Source organism: Zonotrichia albicollis, chromosome 18, assembly GCF_047830755.1.
Source record: "Zonotrichia albicollis isolate bZonAlb1 chromosome 18, bZonAlb1.hap1, whole genome shotgun sequence".
Classification (NCBI taxonomy): Eukaryota; Metazoa; Chordata; class Aves; order Passeriformes; family Passerellidae; genus Zonotrichia; species Zonotrichia albicollis.
Genome location: NC_133836.1, coordinates 11818415 through 11844756, shown reverse-complemented (window position 1 = coordinate 11844756; position 26342 = coordinate 11818415). Strand labels below are relative to the sequence as shown.

General features: G+C 40.0%; 1 protein-coding gene across 7 annotated transcripts in view; it reads left to right on the top strand.

Annotated features, from left to right (window-relative positions):
• The window catches only part of CABIN1 (calcineurin binding protein 1), a 129913-nt gene that overhangs the window by 50454 nt on the left and 53117 nt on the right, over positions 1–26342 (top strand). For all 7 annotated transcript variants that reach the window (XM_074554602.1, XM_074554600.1, XM_074554598.1 and 4 more), the window contains exons 29-30: positions 2284–2618; positions 9899–10012. In XM_074554602.1, coding sequence (XP_074410703.1) covers positions 2284–2618; positions 9899–10012 — 449 coding nt within the window. The remainder of the gene's footprint in view (positions 1–2283; positions 2619–9898; positions 10013–26342) is intronic.

Here is a 26342-nt window from a genome sequence, read left to right as displayed (position 1 = left end):
CAATCCAATTTGTTCTGTCTGTTAAATCTTACAAAGAAAAACTAAACTGCTGTCTGCTGGCCCTTTGACTGACTTGCCTTCTTTTAGGTTATTTACTTTTTCTTCAGTGTTTCATATTTTTAAAGAGTAGTTATTTGAATATAGTCTCAAACAAGACATTTTTATTTTTCCCAGGGATAGATGCCCTTTTGTTCTGTCCCATATTCAGTACAGAGAAGAGCTTAAGTAGTAGAATTTAGATGCTTTATTCCATTGTATACTTCATTCCAGTGGAGAGCTAGAATTGCTCTCTACCAGATTTTTCCATATATAATAGTACTAAGTGTTCTGTATTCCACTGGAAAAAATGGTTTCAAAATCCATTAGCTGGAGTTTCCCTTTGTCTGATGTTTGTACAGTTGGATGTGGCAGTAGATAAAGAGGCTGGACTTCAACAGGGAAAGACAAACAAAACCAATGTGTAAATTCTGTCCACCTTTCCAGGCTGTGGCTTTCAGTGGGATGTTAAGTGTTCTTTGCCAGCTCACACTTTCCCAGTTCCAGAGATGCAGAGATCATGCTGTGGAGAGTCCTGAATCACTTCCCTGATCTCACTAGGAACAAGTGCCAGGCAGTTGTCTCTTTGTTTGCAGACTTGGATTACCTTGGTTTCTAGTTTTTAAAAATATTTTACCTCAGTCTTGCCTAAGCTAAGGAAGCCTGTGGTAGTGCTTGCATTAACATGCTGAAATAGATGCCAGTTCCTAGTTTTGCTTCCATAATTACTAAATCCAGTAGTCTTTTGGCTACTAGACTAAAATCATGGCTCTTTTTCAGGCTTGCAGTGAGCTGTGTTATTGTCATCGTTTGTCTGTCAGAAAAACCATCAAATGCATTCTTAAATTAGTGGTGTTTATTAGAACAGATGTTGTTTCCCATAAAGCTACCTGTACAGTAAAATTAATTTGGATGTAGACATCAGGCAAGCACATTTTGACAAATGTGTGTTCTGTAAAACATATTTGAATCAAAAATTCAGCCTTATGAGAGAAAAAGTTATGGATCAGCTTTATATTTGAGGATGAAGTATATTTTATTGTATCCCTACACTCTGCTGGGAGATAAGATCTAATGTAAGAGACTCTTTATCCTGGCAAAGACAAAGACATGGTAAACTTCCATGACTGAAGATCAAAGTTAAAGAAATTAATCTGCATGTAGGATGTGTGTTTTCAGCAATGGTTAGCTAGCAGGAAATGTGGAAGCTGCCACTGTGACAAGATGATTTGTGAAGCAAGATTTGCTGTCCTTCAACAAACGATGGGTCAGTTGAATTATAAGTTACCAAGTTAATCACAGAAATATTTACATGGAATTGTAGGTCCTACATTATGCAGAAGACCAGATAAGCTGCTGCTGATCCTTCTGTCTGAGTCCATTTTGTGTTCTGGGATTGTGTTCTAGACAGACTGTTAAGAATAAAACATTTCACTTGGGAGGGTGGCATTAGTTTTCTGTTCTTTCTTCTTTTCCTTGCAATAAAATATTCCTGGATTTACTCTTTTATTTTGGCTTTTTTCCCTCCTCCTCCTCAATCTTCCAAGAGTATGTAAAACCCTATATTGTGTAAGGTGTGCTGAATTCATACTGTTGTTCAGGGAAAAACACAAATGAGGGGAATAGAGATACCAGGATAAAACCCAAATGAAGAGAATGGAGACACCAGGATAAAACCCAAATGAAGAGAATGGAGACACCAGGATAAAACCCAAATGAAGAGAATGGAAATAACAGGGTAAAACCCAAATGAAGGGAATGGAGATACCAGAATAAACACAGATGAAGACAGTGGAGATACCAGGATAAAACCTAAATTAAGAGAATGGAGATACCAGGATAAAACCCAAATGAAGAGAATGGAAATAACAGGGTAAAACCCAAATGAAGGGAATGGAGATAGAAGGATAAAACCCAAATGAAGAGAATGGAGACACCAGGATAAAACCCAAATGAAGAGAATGGAGACACCAGGATAAAACCCAAATGAAGAGAATGGGGATACCAGGATAAAACCCAAATGAAGAGAATGGAGACACCATGGTGTGGCTCTGTCAATGAGTTGCAGATCACTTGTTCAATGCACATCACAAATAGTCATAATTTTTTTTTTATATATCTGTCTGTGCTTTAATGAGGAAAAGGATTACCTTTTGTCATACTGAATTTTTGTCATTTTCTAGATGTCATTTGCCATTTGGAAATGGCATTTTCACTGTCACTTCTCTCTTACTGTTCCAACTGCAGGAAAATCAGAGGAGCTGCTGGAGATCTCAGTATCTTATGATCCCACTGAGCCTACTGCCCAGAAACTGCTGCTGGAGCCTCAGTGTGCTCCTGGCAGTGCCCCCAGAGCTGCCATGGCCCCAGGCTCGCAGTGGGACTGCAAGAAGAAGGCTGAGCCCTGTGCAGAGGAGGCCTGCGAGTTCCCCCAGGGCCTCCCCGCAGACCTGGAGGAGCAGCGCAAGTTCCTGACGGAGCAGTGCATCTCCTCCTTCTGCCTCTGCCTCAGCCGCTTCCCACAGCACTACAAGAGCCTCTACAGGCTGGCCTACCTCTACACCTACAGCAAAACTCACAAGGTGAGCCCTGGGCCCCAAGGGGCTGGCATCTGGAGGGAGTTCTCAGTGTGTAGCTGTATGCAAACCTCGAGATAAGAAATGCTGAGTTAGGAATGCCATGGAGTAGGACAGGCTTTGTCAACTCTGTCAGCTTTCTGTCTCAGCTCTTGTTGAGAGAGAAATTGAACCAGAAACAAGTTTCAAAGGATGGCTGTCAGGACCTTTAGCTTATCAGAAACCCTGAGATTGTTCAAAGTCTCTTTTCCCAGCCTGGTGCTTGAAAAAGGAGTCAGGGCTCTTCATTTCTCAGTCTCAAGGTTGTTCATTGTTTCTTATCTATAAAAAATTTTCTCCTGCCCTGCCAAGGCCCATCCAGCAGGACAGTTCCAGGCTCTCTGCCTGCCCCAGGGCAGTGTTATGTCTTTATACTAAAAACTACCTGTACAATGTTTACAATTCCTTCCCAATATCTATCACCTGTGTTAGACAGTGAGCTTCTACTCTAAACCAATCTGTGAGTGCCAACATCACAGCAGGAGATGGAGGCCAAGAAGAAGAAGGAGAAAGGCTGGACACACCCAGTTCCCTCCATCTTGCCTCCTGAACCCCCATACCAAAACCCCAAAATCTACTTTTCCACCCCATGATAACTTCACTATTATTCTACCTAAACTGTTGTGGCTTGCTGACCTTCATCTAAGGTTGGTAATTTGCTCCATGGGTCATAATCAAACCCACAGGTGTTGTGGGCTCTGTGCCAGGGTCCCTGAGCCCCCTGGCAGGGTCCTGGGCAGCAGAGGGATGTTCTGGATCCTGACTGATGGCCTTGCTAATAAGACTGGATACTTTAGAGAAACAGAACTTTGAAAGGTGCATTGTAGCAGGACCCACAATGGGTAAATTTAGATGATTGGCTTTAAGGCATCCACAGCATGGCGTGGCTAAAGCTGACAGGCCAAGAAACACGGACAGTGTTTCACCTATAGTATTGCAATTAGGAAATAATTAGCTTCTGATTGTGATGGTGGGATTTATAACTGTATTATATATAAATCTATTATATAAATATATATATTCTATAAATATATATTTATATATTTATATTCTATATATTATAGAATTAGAATATAAAGAATATATAGAATATATTTATATTTATATTCTATATATATAGAATTATAATATATAGAATATATAGAATATATATATATTAGAATATATATATTCTATATATATTCTAATATATAGAATATATTTATATTTATATTCTATATATTATAGAATTATAATATATAGAATATATATTCTATATATTCTATATATTATATTCTATTCTATTATATTCTATTATATTCTATATATTATATTCTATAAATATATATTTATATATTTATATTCTATAAATATATATTTATATATATAATATATATATTCTATAACTATATATTTATATATTATATTAATATAAATATATATTTTATATATAATATATAAATATAAATATAAATTTAAATATAAATAAATATAAATATATATTATATATAAATATAAATCTGTATTGTCTCACCATCCTCATGAGACTGAAAATGGAATAAAACTTTTTAAAACACCTCTTAATTGCCCCATCTCTGGGTCAGGAAAAGAGTATTGTCCAACACCCCAGCAAACCAAATGTGCTGCCACTGGTGCAGAAGTGTCAGTGCTAAAACACAGCTTGCTCAGTGCAGTTTGGAATGAAGCTACACTTGGGGAAGTCTTCAGCTCCTAGATTGTCTGACTCGTGTGTGAGGTCAGTTAAGGAGAAATTTTCTTTTTTTATTACTGAACCAAGTAATTTTCTGTCATTCAGCAGAGAATTACATTTCAGATATGTCACATAAATTAAGATGTTCTCATAAAAATGACAGCAATTATTTATTTAACTGAATAAGTGAACTGAAAAGTGACTTGGAAGCAGAAATTAATCAATATTGTGTAAACACATATGTGACACAGATAAACTTTCTGGGTATCCTGAGTCTTTATTGGTAAAATGTGTAGGAATAGTACATTGAAGTGATCAGAGATATTTTACTATTTGTCATAAGCAAGGTTTAAATTCACAGATTTTATATTTGGAAGTCTTGTATTAGATCATATGCTGCTTTCCATGGCTTCCTGAGTTTTCTTCCCCACAAGGACTTATGTGAACAACAGGGAGGGGAAACAAATTGTAGAAAACAAAACCCAATTGCTGCTCCCCTGGCCTGGATCGGCCATGTCACCAGTGTCACTGCAAAGGGAGCACAGGCAAGTCCTGCCAGCCCCTGGAAGGTGATGAATATTCCATTTGTGAGCGATTAGCCAGAAAAATATCACCCTTTTTATGGAGAGCTTGTTTTGCAAACATTCTTACGCTGTTTGTGTGTAACAGTTGTTAATTTTTCCATGGAGCTCATCATGAATAGGAGCCATAGATTCCTGCAATCTGTCATTACTGTTGCTGACATGATTTTGTATCAACATTCAACAAAAAAAGCTGCCTGTTTTTAATTTATTGGTTCAAATAGCACGGCCTTGCCTGAGGAACTACTTGCAAAATATTTTCTTCCATTATTTTTCCCTGATGAAGCTTTCTCTTTTGCTTTTTATATCTCCCTCCTTATATAAATATCGACTCAGTGATGGATTTCCATGTGAAATACACATTGTCTAAATCTGTTTCCTCTTGGAACTCAGAAAAACTGAATCCTGCCTGTTTGAGCCTGGTAGTTACCAGGCTGGCTTCAAGGAGCATTTTTGGGTTTTACTGTCCTTTTTATTACTTCTGCAGAATGCATAATGAACACTTGGCATGGCAAAACCCAAAAAAATCTTCTTATTGCAATATGTACACTGCATATTTTCACATGGGTTTTACATTTTCTTTCTTCAGTGACTCATTCGGGTTCTTTTGTAGAGCAGTGTCCAATGTCTGTGCTTTAATGGCACATTATTGTGTTTTTAGTGGAAGTTACACTCCTGCAGAAAATGAAAACACAAAATGGATCACTGTCAACAGTAACTGCAGTAAGAATTATGCTTACATTTACTCACGATCAGCCTGATTTAAAAAATGAGATAAATTACATCAGGTTGAGTTGTTGAGGGGCAGAGTGGTAAATTTTAGAAAACTGAGATTAATTTTTAAATGTGTATAACCGTCTTGGAAAATTCAGCATTTATGTTCCAACGCCAGGAATTTGCATGAAGAATTTAGACTGATGGCCAAAATTCATGGTTGGCTGGGAAGAGGAGAGGATTGGCAGGTCTCCATAGTGCTCAGAAAAACAAGTTTTCCATATGCAATCTGTTTTCTCCCATTTCACAGCTTCTCTGGTTTTGCTGTTGTGAGATTAGTGAAGATAGTTGAGTGCTTTTTTAAACATCTTTTTAAACTCTATGAACATTTTGTTTGGCTACATGTTCTGTTGGGTTTTTTTCCCCCTGCAAAATCCAGCTTAATATTTGGAGTCTATTTTTCTTTGTTTTAGTCTGTTATCAGAAGAAATTTGTACATAGCTGTCTTTAGTTGGAGTAAATGTGCAGGCAAATACAAATGGATTTTCAGAAGTTGCTTCATTGCCAGTTTGGGCAGTAGCTTCAGTTTCCTGTTAGTATTGTCTTGAAGTAAATTCTTCATTCTTTGTGACTTTTGCCTCCAAAATGAATGTTGGCACAGTTTGGAAGGAGAAATTTGGACATGGCAGTATTTGTCAGTGTAAAGTATTCACCTTATAGTCCTTATGAATCAGTATTTATAACTGGTCTAATAATCTGTAAACCAGCAGGTTGTCAGGAAAGAAAAATATTTACTTACATGCTTTTTTTAAATCTCAAAATAAAAAGTGCTCTGTAAATCCTGCAAAAATCTGCTCACAAAGAGTGTGTGAGTTTTTAAGTTTGTGTGTTCTGTAATGTCTGTTATTAGCACAGCCCTTAATGGGGAAATAAATATTGGGTGTGACATGAGGTCAGTGATGTGGCAGGTTGGTCAAACCAACATAATACATGCATGTAAAAATTACAAGATTATATGTTTGTAGGCTTAATATGTACTTAGAGACAGACATAATAGCTGTAACCACTCTAAGCAGAAACAGTTTGATAATAACAGTTCATTTAAAAGACCACCCTTCAAATCAGTAGTCATTTTATTTTGCTTTTATTTGATGGAGGAGGAGGTTTTTGAGACAAAGCCTTCTGATGGGCTGCAAATGAAATCAGAGGGAAGGATTAAAGTACAGTGGAGGGTTTTGTTCCCCTCCCAGAAACACTTTGTGCAGTTCCCAGTTTAGGTAAAGGTGTTTCTGACACCACTGGGTTAGGGGTGTCCATCCCAGGTGATTCAGTTCCACTTGGTTGGCCCTGAGAGATTTTCCTTTTCTACTTCAGCTCTTTTGCAAGTTACTGTACCCTGTCAGTCATCTTGTCTTTGAATCTTGGGGTGATAAAGATGTGGGAGGCAACAGCTGAACTGGAAAGAGTATTTCATAATTGCCCTGAGTCAGACAGCCAAATGCAGCCTTTGAGGCTGGCAAGCAGTGTGCCAAGAAGAATAAATCCTTTTTGCTGTGTCCCGGATCCCTTCACCCACTCCTAATAACTCCATCAGCTGAAAACCAAGCAGAGCAGACTCTGTAAAATCTAATGAGTTGAGACCTGCTCAGGCATATTTACTGGCAATAAGTGATCATGCTGATTTAAGGAGAAGGGTAGTGGAAAATCTGTAACTATGTCTTTTATTCCTATTAGCTTTGATTGTGTGAAGTTACCGTGTAATTGCCCCATTTGTCTGAATGATCTTTTCTCCTCCTGGCTGGGCTGCTGCCATCATCTTGTTCAATAAAAGCCTGTGAATGATGTGCACCAAACACATGCCTGTGGATGGTCAGTGGGATGTGCACTGCACATCCCAGCCCCAGAGCATGATGCTGCAATTAGTGACACAATTAATGATCTCTTAACCTTCTCCTTGTTTCCATTTGAGAATACATCCACAGCTAACAATGCTTTAGATGGGATTTCAGAACTAAGCTTTGTGGTGGGATGGTAACTTTCTTAAGGATTTTGTTTTCCTTGAATTTTTATGTGATAGTTTTAACTGTAAGATTCAGATTACCACACATTAGACAAGTCTTACTTCATTTTCACACTTGGAATTAACTTACACTTCTGATGACTATGATTAGCACAAAATAAAGCATTTTCTCTGCCTGGATCTTGGATGATCCAATAGGCTTATTTTTGTTGGATGCTGATTTTATTCAAAACAAGATGGCTTTCATGGAAGACCAGATTTTTGTAGCTTCTCTTGTGTTGTATTTTCTTCTGTATGTATTTCCAAGCATTTCTCAGGATTAGGTTAACAGGATTACAGAAATACATATTACAAAAGAAGTTATGTAGAAGAAAGTTAGTCTGCAGCTGAGTTTACACCTTCTGCTTTCTTCAGTCTTAATTAAATTTGACACTCAGTGATAATAATTAAATTTACTGATATCCATGACCAGCCAGAAAGTGCCTTGTGATGTTTATGAGTGAATATGTATTTGTTCCATACCAAAACAAAGCTGTCCAAATCCCATTGATTCTGCTGCACTATAATCATGAATGCCCTGTGTGAGTACCTCTGTGAGCTCTTGGAATGAGGGATTTTTGACACCCATAAATATCTGGTCATTATTGCCAGTGTTCAGCTCTCCTGCACATGAATCCACAATCAGCATTTTGCTGGAGGGTATGCTGCAGTTCTGGTGAGACATTGGAGATTTCTGCATGGTTGCTGTCATTAGCACAGAGGCACTGATGATGGAGCAGAGCTTCCACTGTCTCACCAGGTAAATAAAAATACTCTGGAACACAGGAACGTTTCTGATAACCCCCCACCCCAACACACAAACATATACACAAAAGAAAGGATATTACAGCTGGAATGTGCTTCTTGGATGGACATGATTTAATCACATTTATGACTCACAGAAGTGTATTTCCAGACTGCAGCACACCAGCCAGAGTGCAACATTCTTATTTGTCTCTATGAACCAAACATCTTCCTCTTCTTTCATGTCCTCTCTTGTGATGTCTTCTGGTCAAATGCAACTCACATGCCACTTTTGAACCCTGAAATAAAAAATGAAGTAAAGCAAAGCTTCCATCAGTGAAACCTCACAATTAATAATTGTCCCATCTGTTGCTAACATTCTGCCTGGAGCCAGCATCTGTCCCTAGTTCTCAGCTACAAAAGAGAGCTCCACGCATTGAAATTTTAGAGGGATAGTGCTTTTAGCAATTTTTGGTTGTCATCTATCATTTGGTCCCCTACTGATCATTTCTTATTAATTCACTGAGCACTGTTATCCAAGTTTGATGTCAGTTGTGGAATTTCCAGGGAGGTGAAGTGAACTTAGATGGAGGGCAGTGCTGGGTGGGGCCAAAAGCTCTGAATTCCCCTCCCCACTAAAGGAAGCTCTGAATTCCCACAAAAGCTCTGAATTCCCCTCCCCACTAAAGGAAGCTGCAGTTTGAGCCTGAGGCTCGAGGCCTCAGCTCTGGCAGGGTATTCCATGCTGGTGGTTGGCCCAAGGGAAGAGCTGGGAGTGCTCCCAGAGAGTGTGTGGGGAGAATGGAACAGCAAGTATGACAAAAATGAGAAAAGACATTGCAGGTTAATAAAGAAAAGTGTAGTTTGTTTTGTACTTTCACCTGTGGTGGCTTTTGCATCCCCTGTGTGGTATTTGCTGGGTCCCCAGGAGGAAATGATGACTCTGACTCCATTTTCTTAGAAGACATATATTATATTAATTATATTATATTATATTATATTATATTATATTATATTATATTATATTATATTATATTATATTATATCATATCATATCATATCATATCATATCATATTATATCATATTATATCATATATCATATCATATTATGCTATACTAAAGCTATACTAAACAATAGAGAAAGGATACAGATAGAAGGCTACAAAGAATGAGAATGAAAACCTGTGACTCCTTCCAGAGTCCTGACACAGCCTGACTGTGATTGGCCATTAAGTAAAAACAATTCACATGGAACAAATCAAACAATGACCAGTTGGTAAACAATGTCCAAACCACATCCCAAAGCAGCAAACACAGGAGAAGTGAATCAGATAATATTGTTTTCATTTTTCTCTGAGGCTTCTCAGCTTGCCAGGAGAAGAATCCTGGGCAAAGAGGATTTTTCAGCAAATGTGACAGTGACATTTTCTCCTGCCTCCATGGCTGTTGTTTCCACAGAACCTGCAGTGGGCCCGGGACGTGCTGCTGGGCAGCGGGGTGCCCTGGCAGCAGCTGAAGCACATGCCTGCACAGGGCCTCTTCTGTGAGAGGAACAAGACCAACTTCTTCAATGTAAGTTTACACAGCTGATAAACACAGTGCACTTGTGTTCCCAGCCAGCCCTGAGACACCTGTTTCTCGTTGGAAAGGTCTGCAAAGGGATGGGGATATGAAATTCCACACAAGCCATGAGCAAGTAAAGGAAAGGAGAATTAGAGAGATATTTACTGGGTGAATATCTCTCTTGAAGGGTTATTTCTGGTGAGCTTGAAAACATGGGGGGAGAAGCACCAACATTTTTTCAGTTATGCATCATTTATCATATACTTGATGGCTGAGCCCTCTTTAAAAATTCTAATTTTGTTCATCTTGATTATCCTCTTGTTTATCCTGTTGTTTCTCAACTCAACCTGCAGTTCTCATGATGAAAAATAGTGCTATTTGTGCTGAGTTGGAAGGAGCTTTCTTGTGCTCTGCTCAAGAGTGTCCCAGCCTCAGAGTAAGGCAACAGCACTGTCACAGGGGCTGTCCCTGTGTCTGTGATCACTTCCAGGACTGTCCCTGTGTCTGTGATCACCTCTCAGGGCTGTCCCTGTGTCTGTGATCACTTCAGGACTGTCCCCGTGTCTGTGATCACCTCCAGGACTGTCCCTGTGTCTGTGATCACCTCCAGGACTGTCCCTGTGTCTGTGATCACTTCAGGAGTGTCCCTGTGTCTGTGATCACCTCCAGGACTGTCCCTGTGTCTGTGATCACCTCCAGGAGTGTCCCTGTGTCTGTGATCACCTCCAGGACTGTCCCTGTGTCTGTGATCACCTCAGGAGTGTCCCTGTGTCTGTGATCACTTCAGGAGTGTCCCTGTGTCTGTGATCACCTCAGGACTGTCCCTGTGTCTGTGATCACTTCAGGAGTGTCCCTGTGTCTGTGATCACTTCTAGGACTGTCCCTGTGTCTGTGATCACCTCCAGGACTGTCCCTGTGTCTGTGATCACCTCCCAGGACTGTCCCTGTGTCTGGGATCACTTCCAGGACTGTCCCTGTGTCTGTGATCACTTCTAGGACTGTCCCTGTGTCTGTGATCACCTCCAGGACTGTCCCTGTGTCTGTGATCACCTCAGGACTGTCCCTGTGTCTGTGATCACTTCAGGAGTGTCCCTGTGTCTGTGATCACCTCAGGAGTGTCCCTGTGTCTGGGATCACTTCCAGGACTGTCCCTGTGTCTGTGATCACTTCTAGGACTGTCCCTGTGTCTGTGATCACCTCTCAGGAGTGTCCCTGTGTCTGTGATCACCTCCCCAGGGTGCCTGTGCCTCTCAGGGGACACAGAATGCTCCTGAGACTCAATGGGCATTTATCTCTAAATTCCCTGCTGGGATTGCCACTCACACACTGTCTCTTGCCTTTTCTGTGCTGTGTTCCAGGGTTTTTGCTTTTTGTTCTTTTGTGATAGGATTCTTTAGCAGTTCTAGAGAGCCTGGAGATGCTGTTTGTCATTCTGGGCTGAGTACAGTCCACATCTGTTATGTGGTTGCCTGTGATGGCAGTGACAAAATTTTGTGTCTGTGCTTTCCCATCCAATGCTTCTGTTTTAATATTAGAATTGTGAAATTTATTTCAGCTTTATATCTCTTAACACCTATCTTCATTTTTGCTGTATGTTGCGTTAATTAGCACCTCTCTGCAAACCTCTTTTAAGTACAAGGTAAGTGCTCATCTCTGATTATAATCCCTCAGGTGGGTTAAACAGCATGGGAATATTGACATTGGTTCAACATTGATTCATGGATCAGTCTGCAAAAGGGGTTTCTATATCATTGCATCTTTCTGGAGAGAAGTTTTGATTAACAAGTGCTGTCAGCCAGGGCTAAATCCCATGCACCCATCTGATCCCTCCCATACTCTCCATGGCATGGGGAGGAGAATCAGAGGAAAGGTAAAGCCTGTGGACCAAGATCTGTTAAAAAACTGAAATAAAAATGTTATAAAAACAGTAATGAAAGGAGAAATAGAGAGGAATAAAACCCAAGAAAAGCAGGTGATGCTCCATGCAGCTGCTCAGTACCTGCTGAGTGATGCAGCAGCTCCCCAGCAGCCCCCAGTTTCTGTACTGGTTTATGCCCATCCCTCCCTCCCACCCTCTGGCCAGTTCCAGTCACCCTTCCTGGCCGTGCTCCCTCCCAGCTCCTCGTGCACTTCCTCACTGGCACAGCCTGGGAAACTGCTGTGCAGTGAGCTCTGCTTAGCAACAGCTACAACATCCCTGTGTTATCAGCATTATTCTCACACTGAATCCAAGGCAGGGCTGCAGCAGCCCCTGGGAACAGAATTAACTCTGTCCCAGCTGGACCCAGGCGCAGCTGTGGGACAGAGCAAACAGTGGCACCTCAGTGGTGGCTGCACAGCTTTGTGCTGCTTTCCCTGCACTGCCTGCCAGTTTTCCCTACAAAAATCCTGCTGGGATTGGCCCCTGACACTGCTGAATGCTCGGACTGAGATTCACATAGTGCAAAGTGTTCTTGTGGAAATTAATGGAATTATTCAACGTGCTTCAAGCCAAGTGTGAACTTTGCATGAGCAAGGCTGACTTGTTCATCACTGCAGGGTTAAGTGTCAGTATTCTGTTTTCATGGATGAGGAAGATGAGCAGTAGGGGACTGAGAGGTGTGTGTAAGGGAGTGTTTCTACTAGAAAATGTGAATTACCACATTAAGGGAGATCAGTGGTTGACCTAAATTGTGTCTAGTTTTTGAATACTAATGCTAGCTAATTTAATTTAAAGAGATTCCACTTTATTCCTAGGTGGAATTTTCTAGCATTATTTCAGAAAGCAATTATTTCTTACTCTGCATACTGATATTTTTACTGAAGGATGAAAAGTACTAGGATAGATACTTGACAGCAGTATAATAATGTTATTTTGTAAATCAACAAAAACTTAATTCCCATAATTGATTTCTTTAATCAGAAATTAGATACACTATGAAAAATCAGACAACCTTCAACAAAAGGTCCATGCTGGCCCAGTGCAATATATTGGAATAGTGGTAGAAAAGATTGAAGGTATTTGTAAATGATATTGTCAATTTGAACTTGGGTCTGTCGCCACACAAAGGCAGTGTTGGTCTGGAGTCCTCCATGTAGACACTGTCTCCAGGCTTTAAAAATGTGGGTTTGGGGATGAACTGCAGTGTCTCAGCTGTGGGGACATCTTGACTTAACTCTGCATGCAGGTTTGTCTTCCTGGGAACAGTTTAGCATGATGAAATATTTTGGTGGTCTCATTTTCTACCCAGCAATATTTTCAAAATCCTCTTCAAGTAACATTGTGTGAAGCATGTGGCATCAATCCAGAACAGATGACACAGACGTAGCACAGTGAGAAAATCCAGATCTGAGAGGGAAAGGGCCACAAGTGCCCATGACAAAAAGCTGGTGGTGTCAGCTGACATTCCAGAATTGGACAAACCTCAGTCTGTGAACAGCTTGGAAAACAAGCCCTGAGCTCTGCACAGCAATTCTGTTCCATGCAGGGCTCCCAGGCAGGCAGTGGGGCAGAGGCTGAGCTGCTCCATCTGGGGCACAGCTCTGCTGTCTCATCCCCTGGGCAGATGGTGCTCAGCCCACTGTCCCAGCTCCTGTCCTCACTTACACACTTGGGTGACAAAACACAAGTTCTAGCACTCTGCAAAACCAGTCTCATCTAATCTTAGAAATTAAATGGCCAACCTTAAGGTTTTCTAAGCCTGTTAATGTCCCCTAGGGTTGTTTCCAACAGAAACCTTTTACCCAAAGTGTTTATTTGCTGCCATAAAATGCCTTTGGTTTTCTGTTTTGAGAACTCTTCAGCCTTCATGATACAAAATAGTTAAATAAATGTCTCAGTGGCTTTCTGTAGATACTTTACTACTGGAATACCTTTTTCTTCTGCAGCAAGTAGCACTGGTGTTTTTAATCTCTTGTAGAGAAGATTTGGGGTTGTTGAAATTACAGCTGACTCAATTTTACAAGTACAAACAACAGAGTGCAAGAGAGAAAGCTAGCAGCTCCTCCCAGACATTTTATAAATCATGCATACTCCTAGTAGAATTATTTATGAAATGTTTATGACAGCACTGTATGAAAAGAAATAAACCTGGGTAAAGCTGTCTCTTGTTAAATTTTACTGCAGAACTGCTGGTCTGGATCTGTGTGTCACAGGCTGTTGTGTAATTTGTTAGCTGTCACTCATCTGCAACTTAAATGAGCAAAAAAGGCATGTTCAGTTAGCCCTGACTTCTTCTCATTTGACATATTAGAATAATGTCAGGATGCTCAGAACTTCCTTTTTTCAGTTCCAAGAAAAAATAGTGTTCCTGCATTATTGTGCCTGTTTGTTTCCCAAGCAGCAAAGAAAGTCCCTGATTTTCTGGTTTTGCATGCTCATGGCTTTGTTAGTGATGGCAATCATATGAATGAGTATTGCTCTTAGATTTTAAGGAGTTTTAGCTGTGTTCCTATAAATTACTGTCAAATCTGGTGGTTCTGGCCATTTGTCTCTTGCATGTACAGGTACATTCCAGCTTTTCTCCTCTTCTTCTCAGTGTGAGTGTAAATATATACAGAGATTTTTTTTAGGATGGCTGCAGGATGGTTTCTATAGTAACTAAATTAGAAATTATTTCAGCAGGAGAAAAAAAAATCCCAATATATTGCTTTATATAGTAGGGCACTTATTTATCCAGATTTTGTGGTGCTATTAATAAAACAAAGTTAAACTTTGTGCACAGATGACGGGCATTGATCAGGCTGTGGGTAGGTGGGATTGTGGAAGAAGCACTTTGAGCTCCATGTTCCAGCAAGTTCTCCATATGGTTTAATATACACTGTTTGTGTTTTCCTGGCACATCTTGTGTGGTAATAATCATCTGTTGTAATAAAGATCTTCATGTCCATCTTTGGTAACTTCCCCACAGACAAAAGCTGTGCATGCACACCATTTACTACAGTGTTGACACTGGTGTGCATGAAGTCTTGCTGCAGACTGTTATGGATAATTGTTCTGGTTTTAATTCCAAAAGCAGTGCAGTGTGTTTATTCTCTGCTGTGTGTGTAAAGCCCTTTGCTCTGTGCTCTGGGCAAGCAGGGCCAGAGCAAGGTGGGGGCATCCTGAAGCTGCAGACAGCAGCAATTCCCTTTATTGTGTCTTTGTTCATGCCCAGTGTGACTGGGCACTGGCAGGAGACTCTGCTGGGCAGAAGGGCAAGCTCTGGACACTGAGTGGTTGGAGTCTAAAGTTGGTGCTGCAAGTTTCTAAAGGTAGTTGCTATTACACAGCACAGTGCGAGCTTGCTCTGGTACTCTCTGTGCTCTCTTCTTCCCTAGTTGTGTTCCAGGCTGAGAGTTACATCTGCCTGTCTGAGAGCAAAGTTGGTTCTGAAGAGGAGAGCAGGGTTCTGTTTTGGGGTTCTGTGTGAGCAGAGCCATACAGGTGAATTTGAGATGCAGAAGAGAAGGCTCTTATGAAGTCCCCAGTACAGGGGACAAACAGGGAACATGCCTCAGCTCTCCTGGAAGTTGGGCAGTTCCATCAAGGAGATTTCATTTTATGCCTCAGTTGTTTTGATACATTCCCAGAGATACACATTACTGGTCACTGTCAGAAATATGGCATTGAGTGAATATATGAGATTTTCTTTTGATGCAATTCAGCTGTTTGTTTCTCTCCCATTTCCTGAAGTGTAACCTCAGCATTAATGATTCTCATACCTTTGATTAAAGTGAAAGATCTGTTACAGAATTTAATGTCTCTGTTTGACACAGCTGGCTGTCTATCATCCAAGGGAGGAGGAAAATCCATTAGCAATGCTCTGAACCTGTTTCAGGTGTGTGCTCTGCCCAGGCTGAGTTTGCTGCCAGTGTTGGCTTGAAGAACCCGCAGGCAGCACCCAGTGCCAAGGGGCAGCTCCTCAGGGCTGCCTGAGACAGCCTCACTGAAAGGTTCAGCATTTCCTGCCATCTACTCAAAAACCTGAAACTGGAGGAGCAGCAGACTAAAACCACTTTTGTAGCAATCTCACCACTCTGCTTTCCTTCCTGTCCTTGGCTGGGAGAGATCTGAGTTACTCTCCTCCTGCTCATAGTTGATGTGTCTCTTTTTGGTTGGCAAATGTGCTTCCAGCACCTAGACATCTGCTATGGGAACATGAGCCTTCCAACCAAACTGCTGCCATTTAGATCAGGCTGGGGGGAAGTGGAAAGAACTTGAAGAAACTCACTGTGCATCCATTGAGTTGAGATTGTGCCCTCAGCACGGTGAGAGGTGCAGTTTAATCATGTGGGGAGGCTCTGAGAAAATTAATGATGATGTTTTAGTTTGATCATGATTGATTCTGAAAAATGTTGGTCTTTTTAGTGCTTCTAATGCTTTATTTGAAAATGACTACAAGAAATTGCCAACTCAAAAAAAAAAAAAAAAGAAATCCCAAGGGACATCCCAGAAATCACAAGGGTTTAGTTATTCCATTTTGCTGTTCTTACTTGTGAGGGTTTTGGATGCCATTTTTATGCAGCCACAAGGGAACAGAAACCTTAAAGGAATCATTACAAAAAAACCCAAAAACCACTTTGATTCCAGCAACTAGATAATGCTTGAAGCAAGTTATTAGACTTAGTACCATTTAATATGTAAAAACTACCTAGAAAAGGGGGCCTCCACCATTGATACTGTGTAGTTGCACTAAACAAAACACTAACAATGCCATAATGATAACATATAATAATTGTCTATTTTTTTCCTACTATTTTTCTTTTTTGTGCTTAGGCTAGGTAGATAGGGGTGGTTTTGGATGCCATTTTTATGCAGCCACAAAGGAACAGAAACCTTAAAGGAATCATTACAAAAAAACCCCAAAAACCACTTTGATTCCAGCAACTAGATAATGCTTGAAGCAAGTTATTAGACTTAGTACCATTTAATATGTAAAAACTACCTAGAAAAGGGGGCCTCCACCATTGATACTGTGTAGTTGCACTAAACAAAACACTAACAATGCCATAATGATAACATATAATAATTGTCTATTTTTTTCCTACTATTTTTCTTTTTTGTGCTTAGGCTAGGTAGATAGGGGTGGTTTTGGATGCCATTTTTATGTAGCCACAAAGGAACAGAAACCTTAAAGGAATCATTACAAAAAAACCCCAAAAACCACTTTGATTCCAGCAACTAGATAATGATTGAAGCAAGTTATTAGACTTAGTACCATTTAATATGCAAAACCAAGTGTCTAGAAAAGGTGACCATTGACACTGTTTAGTTGCACTAAACAAAACAGTAACAATGCCATAATGACAACATATAATAATAGCCTATTTTTATTTTTTTCTATTACTTATTTTCTTTTTTGTGCTTAGTCTAAATAGGGTCCCTAGGAATAGGGAGGTCTGGTTAGGGGATGGTTAAATTCCTACCTACTTCAGAAGATGGAATTGTCTTTAATATCTGCAGGACATGGCTGTGGTGTGTCCGGTTTATCTCGGCTGTTTGAGGGGCCTGGAAAGGCCCGGGGTGGCCTTGGGGCAGCCCGCGTATCGAAGGATGAGAAGAGGCTTCAGTTCTTCTTTCGGTTTTTATGTTTATTAATTGTTTATCTAAAAGATGTTCTTTCAGCCCGACAGAGCTCTGCTCAGCAGCCAGCCATGAGCACACTGTCTGCCCTCCGGGGCAGCCACGTATCTTTATACCCATTGTTACGTGTACAATATTTATCATTTTTCCCCAATACCATTTATTCTTATTACCCGGTGCACTTTCAGTAATAACCAATCCAAGAGTGCCACCATGGCCAAAGAAGATGGAGGAGAAGAGGAAGAAGAAGAAGGACAGGACACGCCCCAATTCCTCCATCTTACTTCTCTAAACCCCCTTGTACAGAAATCCTAAACTTTGTGTCTCACCCTCTAATTAACTAATCCCTTCACCATTCACCCTGGTGAAGCCCTCATCCTTGTCGTCTCCTGTGTAGGATCAAAGCCCAGCCACCAGACACTTCTGGCAACATTCCAGGACTCCCGAGCCCCCCAAGGTGGTCTCGGTGGCACCTCAGGACTGAGATCCTGAGATCCGACAGTGGTGTAGCCATGAAATGTCAGTGTTTTCCCTGGGCAGGAGCAGGCCCAGGGCTGTTCAGTAATGCAGCTCCTCCTGGCAGCTCCCACCAACTGCTCAGATGTTCAGGAGGAGACATCTCAGTGCTGCAGATTTTCTCCTTGTGCTGGGGAGAGGAGGGATGTGGCAGCAGGGCTGGGCTGGGCTCAGGGGCTCCTGCAGGGCTGCCTGTGCTGCAGGGACTGGGAGAGCTGTGCTGGTGTTCACAGGGGGCTGAGGATGAGGGAAGAGACCAGGATCTGACTCCATGTTCCAGAAGGCTTGATTTATTATTTTATATTATATATGTATATATATATATATATATGTGTGTATGTATATATATATAAATATATACACACACACATATATATATATATATACATACACACATATATATATCATATTTTATATATATATCATATTATATATATCATATATATTATTAAATATATGATAAATATTAATGAACTATATTATATTAATTAAATATAATATAAAAATTAAATATATTATATTAAAAGCATAGAATAAAGGATTTCATCAGAAGGCTAGCTAAGAATAGAAAAAGAAATAATGATAACAAAAGCTTGTGTCTCAGACAGAGTCCAAGCCAGCTGACTGTGATTGGCCATTAATTAGAAACAACCAATCACAGCTGCACCTGTTGCATTCCACGCAGCAGATAATCGTTGTTTACATTTTGTTCCTTCTCAGCCTCTCAGAAGAAAAAGTCCTAAGGAAAGGATTTTTCAGAAAATACCATGGCTCCAGAGCTGAGCTGCCCTGGGCACAGCTGGCACAGACCCTGTGCTCTGCCCCACTGCCTGCCTGGCTGCTGCCCCAGGAATTTTAACAAGGCTTTCACAGCTTTCCCCACGTTCCCCAGTAATGACATTATAGACCCATTGTTCCTCATCTGGGTGAGGAAACCATTTCTGCTGTGGTGAAGACATATTTGTGTGGAAAACTGCTGGGAATAAATGAAAACCCCCCCAGGAGTCCCTCCTGAGCCAAATGATTCCGTGATCATATGCCTTAATTTGTAAATACAGTCAGCTGTATAAATGGCAGATATTTTATACTTACAGTACAAGCTAAAGTTTGGAAGACTGAAAAATGCCAACAAATCATTTTTCCCATTCTCTTTTCCTTGGTTTTCTTCCTTTTTGGTCTTTGCTAATTTTCTCCATTACCCTTCACTGTATCTTCTGCAGAGCAGAATAATGTTACAGGTGTGATGCTTCCAGCACTCATCCTTGAATGTTCCTTGAGCCACAGGATAAAGGAAATCCTACTGAAAAAAATCACTGTCATACCTGCCTGCAGACTCAGGAAAGCATATTTGCATTGGTTACATAGAATTCTTATTTACAGGATTATTTTTGCATTGAATATGAAAACTGGAGGTGTTTTTTTGGTTTTTAATGAGTACTTAAATTTTGGACAAGCTAATTCATTAAAATGCATAATAAGGTGATAGCCCAACCCTTTTCTCATGACTGAAAGTTAATTTTAGGAAACTGAATGTATGAAAGATTAGTGACTGTGACTCTGTTGAATTTACTGACAACAACTTTCTATGTGGAAAAAAGTAGCTTTTCAAAAATCCACATATTTTAGTCAAGTAATCATTAATATGATTGTTATATGTTATATGTCCATTGTTTTTCTCATCTAGCATGGCAAATGGCCTCATCTGGGAAGAGGATGCAGGAAAGGATGATACAAGTTGTCCCTACAGTCAGAGTTAAAATTAAATTATTTCTCTTCTGACTTTACCCTTGATAGTTGTTCTTTTGTCAGTAAAAAGCCATTTTCCATCTTTGTCCCTTGTTTTCCCATCTGTAAAGTTAATTTCATTCTATTCATCTATCCCCTGCCCACTGATTTTCAAACATTTTAGTGAAAGAATGCTTTTAGCAGGTCCAGAGGAGTTGTACCTCTCATTTTCTGTCACTTGCTCTCTCTTCTGCAATCTCAGTACAGTTCTGGGACAAGGCAAGCAAGGGGTTAACTGTGCAAGTGAAACTTTCATAGTGATTGGCCTGAGCCCAGAAATCCAGCAAGCAATGAAGTCTTAAAGTTGCCTATAAAAAGCTAGATAACTTTTTCAACCTCTGCCCAACATGTTATTTACAGTTCCTCACTCCATCCTCTTGGAAAAACAGAACTCATCAGTGAAAAATGTCCGTCGTTCACAGAGTTTTGTGTCTCTCTGTATACACACTGTTCTTCCTGGCCAGCTCTGCAGCCTTCCAAGGCCCAGCTAGTAAAGATGCCAATAAATCTAAATCCCTGGAGATACAGCATGGGCTTTGGAACTGTCATTTGTGCCAGTGGATATTAAACAGCTTTTTTTTTTTTTTTTCCATTCTGTTTCCCTAGGAAAAGTTTCTTCTTTTGTTGAGTAGATGAATTTCTAGGCAAAGGTTAGCAAGGGAGCAAATGACCCTGAAATAAATGAAGCTGTTGCTTTGGGGAAGAGAGATTGTCATGGAGATTGTAGTGTTAGAGGACATGAAGCACTTTGTTTTAAACCTGGATCTTAAAAGTCTAGCAGCAACCATTCCACCCACTCTAAACAGTGTTTGAAAGGTGGAGGCTTGCTGGAATACTGTGTGATCAGTGTCCTTTCACAAATGGGTAATGAATAAATCCATTATTTGATTTTTCCATCTGCTAGCTGTGTATCAGATACGGGTAGGAGAGCTACGTATAGGCACTTAATGGGATTATTTTACACTTGGATTGGCTTCTTTCCTCTTCAAAAATATAAACAGGATTTTTTAACCAACTTAAGATTTTTAAATACAGTAGGAGAGCAGCGTTTTAAAGGTGATGATCCATGAAAGGTCTTTAAAATACATGGTTTTATATGCTATGTGTATTATATGTCTGTTTATCAGACTAGCTGTTGCAGATTCTTACTATGAGTTATTTCTCCCAGTTTTATCATGGAAATAAATGGCAAGAACAGTTAGATCAGTGTAGACTGCTGCATTAAAAAAAAACAAAGCAAGCAAACCCAGAAAAGACTAAATCTGGAATCGTTGAAGAAAATCTAAGACATAAAATTGAATCTTTATTAGCTGCCATTAGCTTTCCTTTCTCCTACAAATTCCTACAGTCTCTCTCTGAAAGCTTTGCCACAGAATTCCTACTGATATCCATGTGTGGAGTTCACACAGGAGTGTTGAGCAGGCCACTAATGTCCATGTGTCTGAAGTGGTGAAGTTGTACCTTTTGTCTTTAAATACTCCCTTCTTTTGTTCTGAAACTGGTGGCATCACTCTGAGGAGCATTTCTGTAATGAATGTGGAGCCAGAATCAAGCCCTTCTCAGGAGTTTTCTTCAATTCTTCCTCCTTAGCTGGAGCTTTGTGTGATAAAGCCAGGGTGAACAGTGCTTTTTGGTGAGCTGTTTGTATGTTGTATGTTCAGAGGATTCTGTGATGTTAACCAAGGCAGTTTTCTTTTCTGTACATTGAATTTTGTAGATATTTCCACGACTGCTTTTGGGGGAGATATCAGCCTGTATATCTTGCTCAGCTCTTGTCTGTTCCATATTCCAGGCATGGCAGATTTTTTTCATTCCTGTATTGTCTTGGTAAAAATACCAATTTCACTCTGAAAGACCCCAAATGGCAGTAAGGGAACACAAAACCACTTCCATCAGATAAACTGCTCATCCTGCCTTTCTGAAACCCTGTGAGAATTTCCTTCTGCACCAGGGATGGTTTTCATTTACCTGCAATTATGGTAATTTATAATAACTTCCATCCTTGTAGAAAGAAGAGCATTAATAGTTAAATTAGCTTTATTTTATTAAAGAAGTGCATTTAATGAGAAATATTCCAGGAATTTCAGTTCTCTGGAAAAGGATGTAACTATTTGTAATGGATAAACAGTGCCTTAGTGCAAAAATGAAAACAGAAGAATGTGGGATGAGAGCAGCATGATGCAAGCCTGTGTGTACCTGTGCAAGCAAGCAGCTTTTCTAGATAAATATTTTTAACTTAATGGCTACAGCAAGATATAATTGGCCAAGTTAAGGAGGTTAGGATGCAGAAGATGGCAGAGGATGGTAGGTAAGAGCATCTCTGTAGGCTGACCAGTTTGCAGTGTCACTGCACAGAGCTGAAATGTGGACATTGAAGTGGGAGTTCTCTGAGTAATACTACTCCATCTTTTGGCAAAAGTCCTGAAGTTAGAGGAGTAAAAATGTTGAATATTGAATGGTGTGTTATTGTTGCAGACTCCTTGGCTCCTGTGGAGGAGGTAGGATTTCCTGGCATAATGTGAGCACTTGTGGAGTTTGCTGGTGGCTGCTGTGGAAACAGCAGGGTGACCACTTAGGCAAGGTGACTTTCTCAGCTCCTGAAAGGAATTAAAGCAAAATAGGATTGAGTGGGTGAGTGAAAGTAATGAAGCCCATAGTGGTCAGTATTTCTGCATGCTCCTCTGAACACTCAGATGTATTACTGTGATCCAGCAAGGGAATTTCTGTAAGAGCTTGAGTGACAAATGGCTTTTTTCCAGGAGCTTTATGGCCTTTGTTCATTTCTGTTACTCTACTCCATCTCCTCCAGTTTGCTTACTCACCTTCTGTCAATAAAGTGTCACAAATTCGGCTTTTTTGAAGATGTTTAATTTTTCTATAGGTTAGAGGAAGGAAAATCAGAAAAAAGCCACCACAAGCTTTTTACTTGAAGCACTTCTTACAGTTACTCAGAATGAATTATGGATTTTGCTGGCTATTTGGTTTGCTGACACAGTAAAAATCAGAACTGGAAACTCCTAGCAGGTCATTTTCTATTTAAATCTTTATCTCTTCAGCTGCTCCCTGTGTGTATATTCAAAGTGAATTATCACTTAGACTATGATCTCCTGTTTAGCAGACTGAAACTGGTGGGAGTCATTAATGCAATGGCATTTTCTTAAGTATTCAGATGTTTGAGATAATTTAATGTGCTTGGTGTAACAGCTAAAATGATTTCTGTTCACATGTACCTGGTTTATTCCTCCTGACAGACTACACTGAGGGTTTAAAAGTGTGTGTTGGGGTTTTTTTGCTCCTTTTTTTCTTAATTAATAGTACAACTATCAACTACAGCATTTCAGAATCACCAGGCTTCAGTTACTCCAGTGATACTGAAGTGAGTAAAGTATTTCTAAAAATGTGGACAAACCTGAAGCTAGGCCAGGCTTTTCTGTCCATGTAGCTCATCCTGGAGAAGTTTGTGTGCAGCCATCCCAAACTCAGTGACACCTCAGCACTGCCTTCTGTCATTGGGATCTGCTCAGTGTAGAGTACATATTTCATGTTTGTCATCCATGTGTGTCACAGCTCGTGGCAGATTCAGTGTTAAAAAAGCTGAAATAGAATCATAAATGAGATTTTAAAGTGAAGGAGGGCTTGCAGGCCTGTGTTGGTGTATAATGAAGCTGGGATTTCTGAGGTGAATGCAGTGCAATGGTTTCAAAGGTATTTTCTTGGTAGCAAAAGGGAAAATACTGGTGAAATGAAATGCACATTCCAAACACTTTGTAAGCTGAAACACCGACAATGGGATAAACTTAATCCTTAAAAATTGTATTTAGTGACACATAAAGGTGCTGTTTTCATGCCTGTAGCACAGTAGTTTTTTCAACAGGCTTGAAAGAAAAACATATGGCTTTGTTTGCCCTTAGACTGACAGCTCTGTACTAAAGGTCTTACTGAAAATTGCTTTCTTCCCAGCAGGTTTCAAGTCAGGGTATTTTCATTGTAATTTTTTTTCCAATTAATAAGAAAGCAAAAGTATTTTTCTGAATTATTTATACTAAAGAGAACATTACTTTTAGGACCAACAAAAATAATACTTCACATTTTCTAGTGTTTCAAATAAAACATGCAACTATATACACAGACATTTTCTGAAAGTTAAGCTTATTTCAAACAAAGAGATTTTGGAAGCTTAGGCTTTTACTAAATGTTTTTTTTAAAACCTTCTTTTCAATATTTAAATTGCATGAGCAAATAAGCAATGCTCTATATAGTTTGTAAACAGAACACTCAGCTATAAAAGTAGTAGAAACTGACTGAAATTTAAATTAACAGCAGTGAGTGTGTTCCAGCTGGAGGGAGATTTGGTCAGGAAACAGACTTGGGCTCTCAGCATTGCTAGGTTGTGTTACAGAATTTCAAGAAGAATTTTACCAAAAATCCCAGTGTTGATTGCTTTGGAGATCATCAATGTCCTGATGTGAAATTCCAGAACATTGCCCTTGCTGACATGCAGAAATATCCACTGCTGTGCCATAAAAGTTCTTATTCCAAGTTGTGCCCCTTGTCACCCAGGCACTTAGAAAGCAAAGGATTTGAATTAGGGGAGAAAAGAGGGGACACATAGAGAGGATTTGTGCCTTACACATTTCCTGCCCAGGAGTTCTCAGCGCAGCACTGAGACAATCAGCCAGTGTGACCCTGCTGACAGAGTGTGACACAGATCATTTTAAGCAGAAGGGTGGGTCTGCACTTTGTGAATTAGCAGTCAGTGAGTGTTGCTCTGTCTGAAATCACTGCTGGCAGCCACAGCCACTGGTTTGGGGCTGAGCATCAGGGTGACAGGCTAGGCAGGTAAACCATTCCCTTGTAGGCCCATTTGCTGGGTTATTTTGTCACTGTCTTCTCAACATGTCACTTCTCTCCCTTCAAAACCTGACAAGTCTCTGCATGCCTTTTGTGAATAATTGAGCCAGAGTAAGATTTCCTGCCTCTGTATGTTCTCAAATCAATAAGGTAAAGCAAAGGAAAGTGTCTTTCTTCCTGCAAACTTGTGTCTGAGAGCTGTCTCCAGCAGCAGACTGGGGCTGACAGAATGAAAGGCCCACCAGGAGATGAATCTGAAGCTGAAGTCTTTTAAGTATGTGGGCAGCAAGGTGAAGACAGCAAGACAATGAACTGCAGATTTCTGTTCCAAGTCTCCTTTCAGCTTCATTTCTTCCTATTGCTGCCTTTTGACATCCTCCTCTCCCATTTTTCCATTTGCACTTGTTCTCTCTTCTTCCATTTGCCCTTTTGAGAACAACAGTTCAAATGTCATGTGTAGGCAAATAATTTGATATGATTTTATATTTGTTTTTCTCTAGACAGACAGCATATTGTCCATCTGAAATTCACAAAATAATAGCTTTATCTGTAGAAATTGCTGTTCTTGAGTAAGTTTTTGAGGTGTAAAATTATAGCAAATTCAATTCTAGCACTGATGGAAAAGAGAAATTTTCCTGGAAAATATTTATATAAGACCACAAAATTTGCCAGTCTGGGTTAGACAGGGGTTTCTAGGCAAATATTTCAATTTAGTACCTATTGTTATCTTACTCTTTGCAAGAAAGAAACAAGAAAGAACTCAGGAACATCCTTGAGTTAAAGGAGGCAAATCCTGCTGCTGGAGGAATGATACTTTCTAGTTCCTGTAGGACTTGCACTGAACTGGAAACTTCAGATTACTCTTATCTCTACAAGGAAAATGAAGTCATCTATAAATGAAAACAATGTCCTACTTCCTTAAAAACAAGAGGTGAAATCTACCTCTGCTAAGTGGAAATAGAGTTCATGCTAGGATTTACAGTGCGTATCCTTCAAACTGAAAAAACCCCATTTGAAAATGGAACAGAATTTCAAATGACCTTAACAAACTCATATGCTGTGTTTGCAAGGAAAGCTGGCACCCTTATCTCAGCAGTGCAGAGAGGCCTCAATCTTTGTGAACATTCATTATTCACCCTGGAACATTTCATGGAGAAATCCCAGAGTGCAGAAGTGTAAAATCATTTCCATCTGGCTCCTTGTATTGTGGCACTGGGGAGCACATGCTGGAGCTCACACACTGCAGGTGATTCTGGATCAGGTGCTCATCAGACTTTTCCTGATTTGAAGAACCAAAAATTTTCAAACAAAAAAAAATTTGGATGAGGCTCAAAGTAGGAAACATGGAGTGCAATACAAACTTGTCAGTTTTAATGGTCTTTAATGGTTTTAATGGTTTTTCCCATATTTGAAGGGCAAGTATAGGACATGGTCTTTGAGGATTACCAGTTGCACCTAGGATGATTGTTTTCCTTTCTCAGAGATAGTTTGCTGAGCTGAAACTATTCATTCTGAGTATTTATTTTTAAAAGGACAAATGTTAGGTCATCTTGTTGACTCTGGGCATGTTTCAAGTTCCCTGTAATTGCTCTGTCAGTCTTTTTCCCATCCGTCCTTTCTTGCCAAAATGCATAAAGCCACATT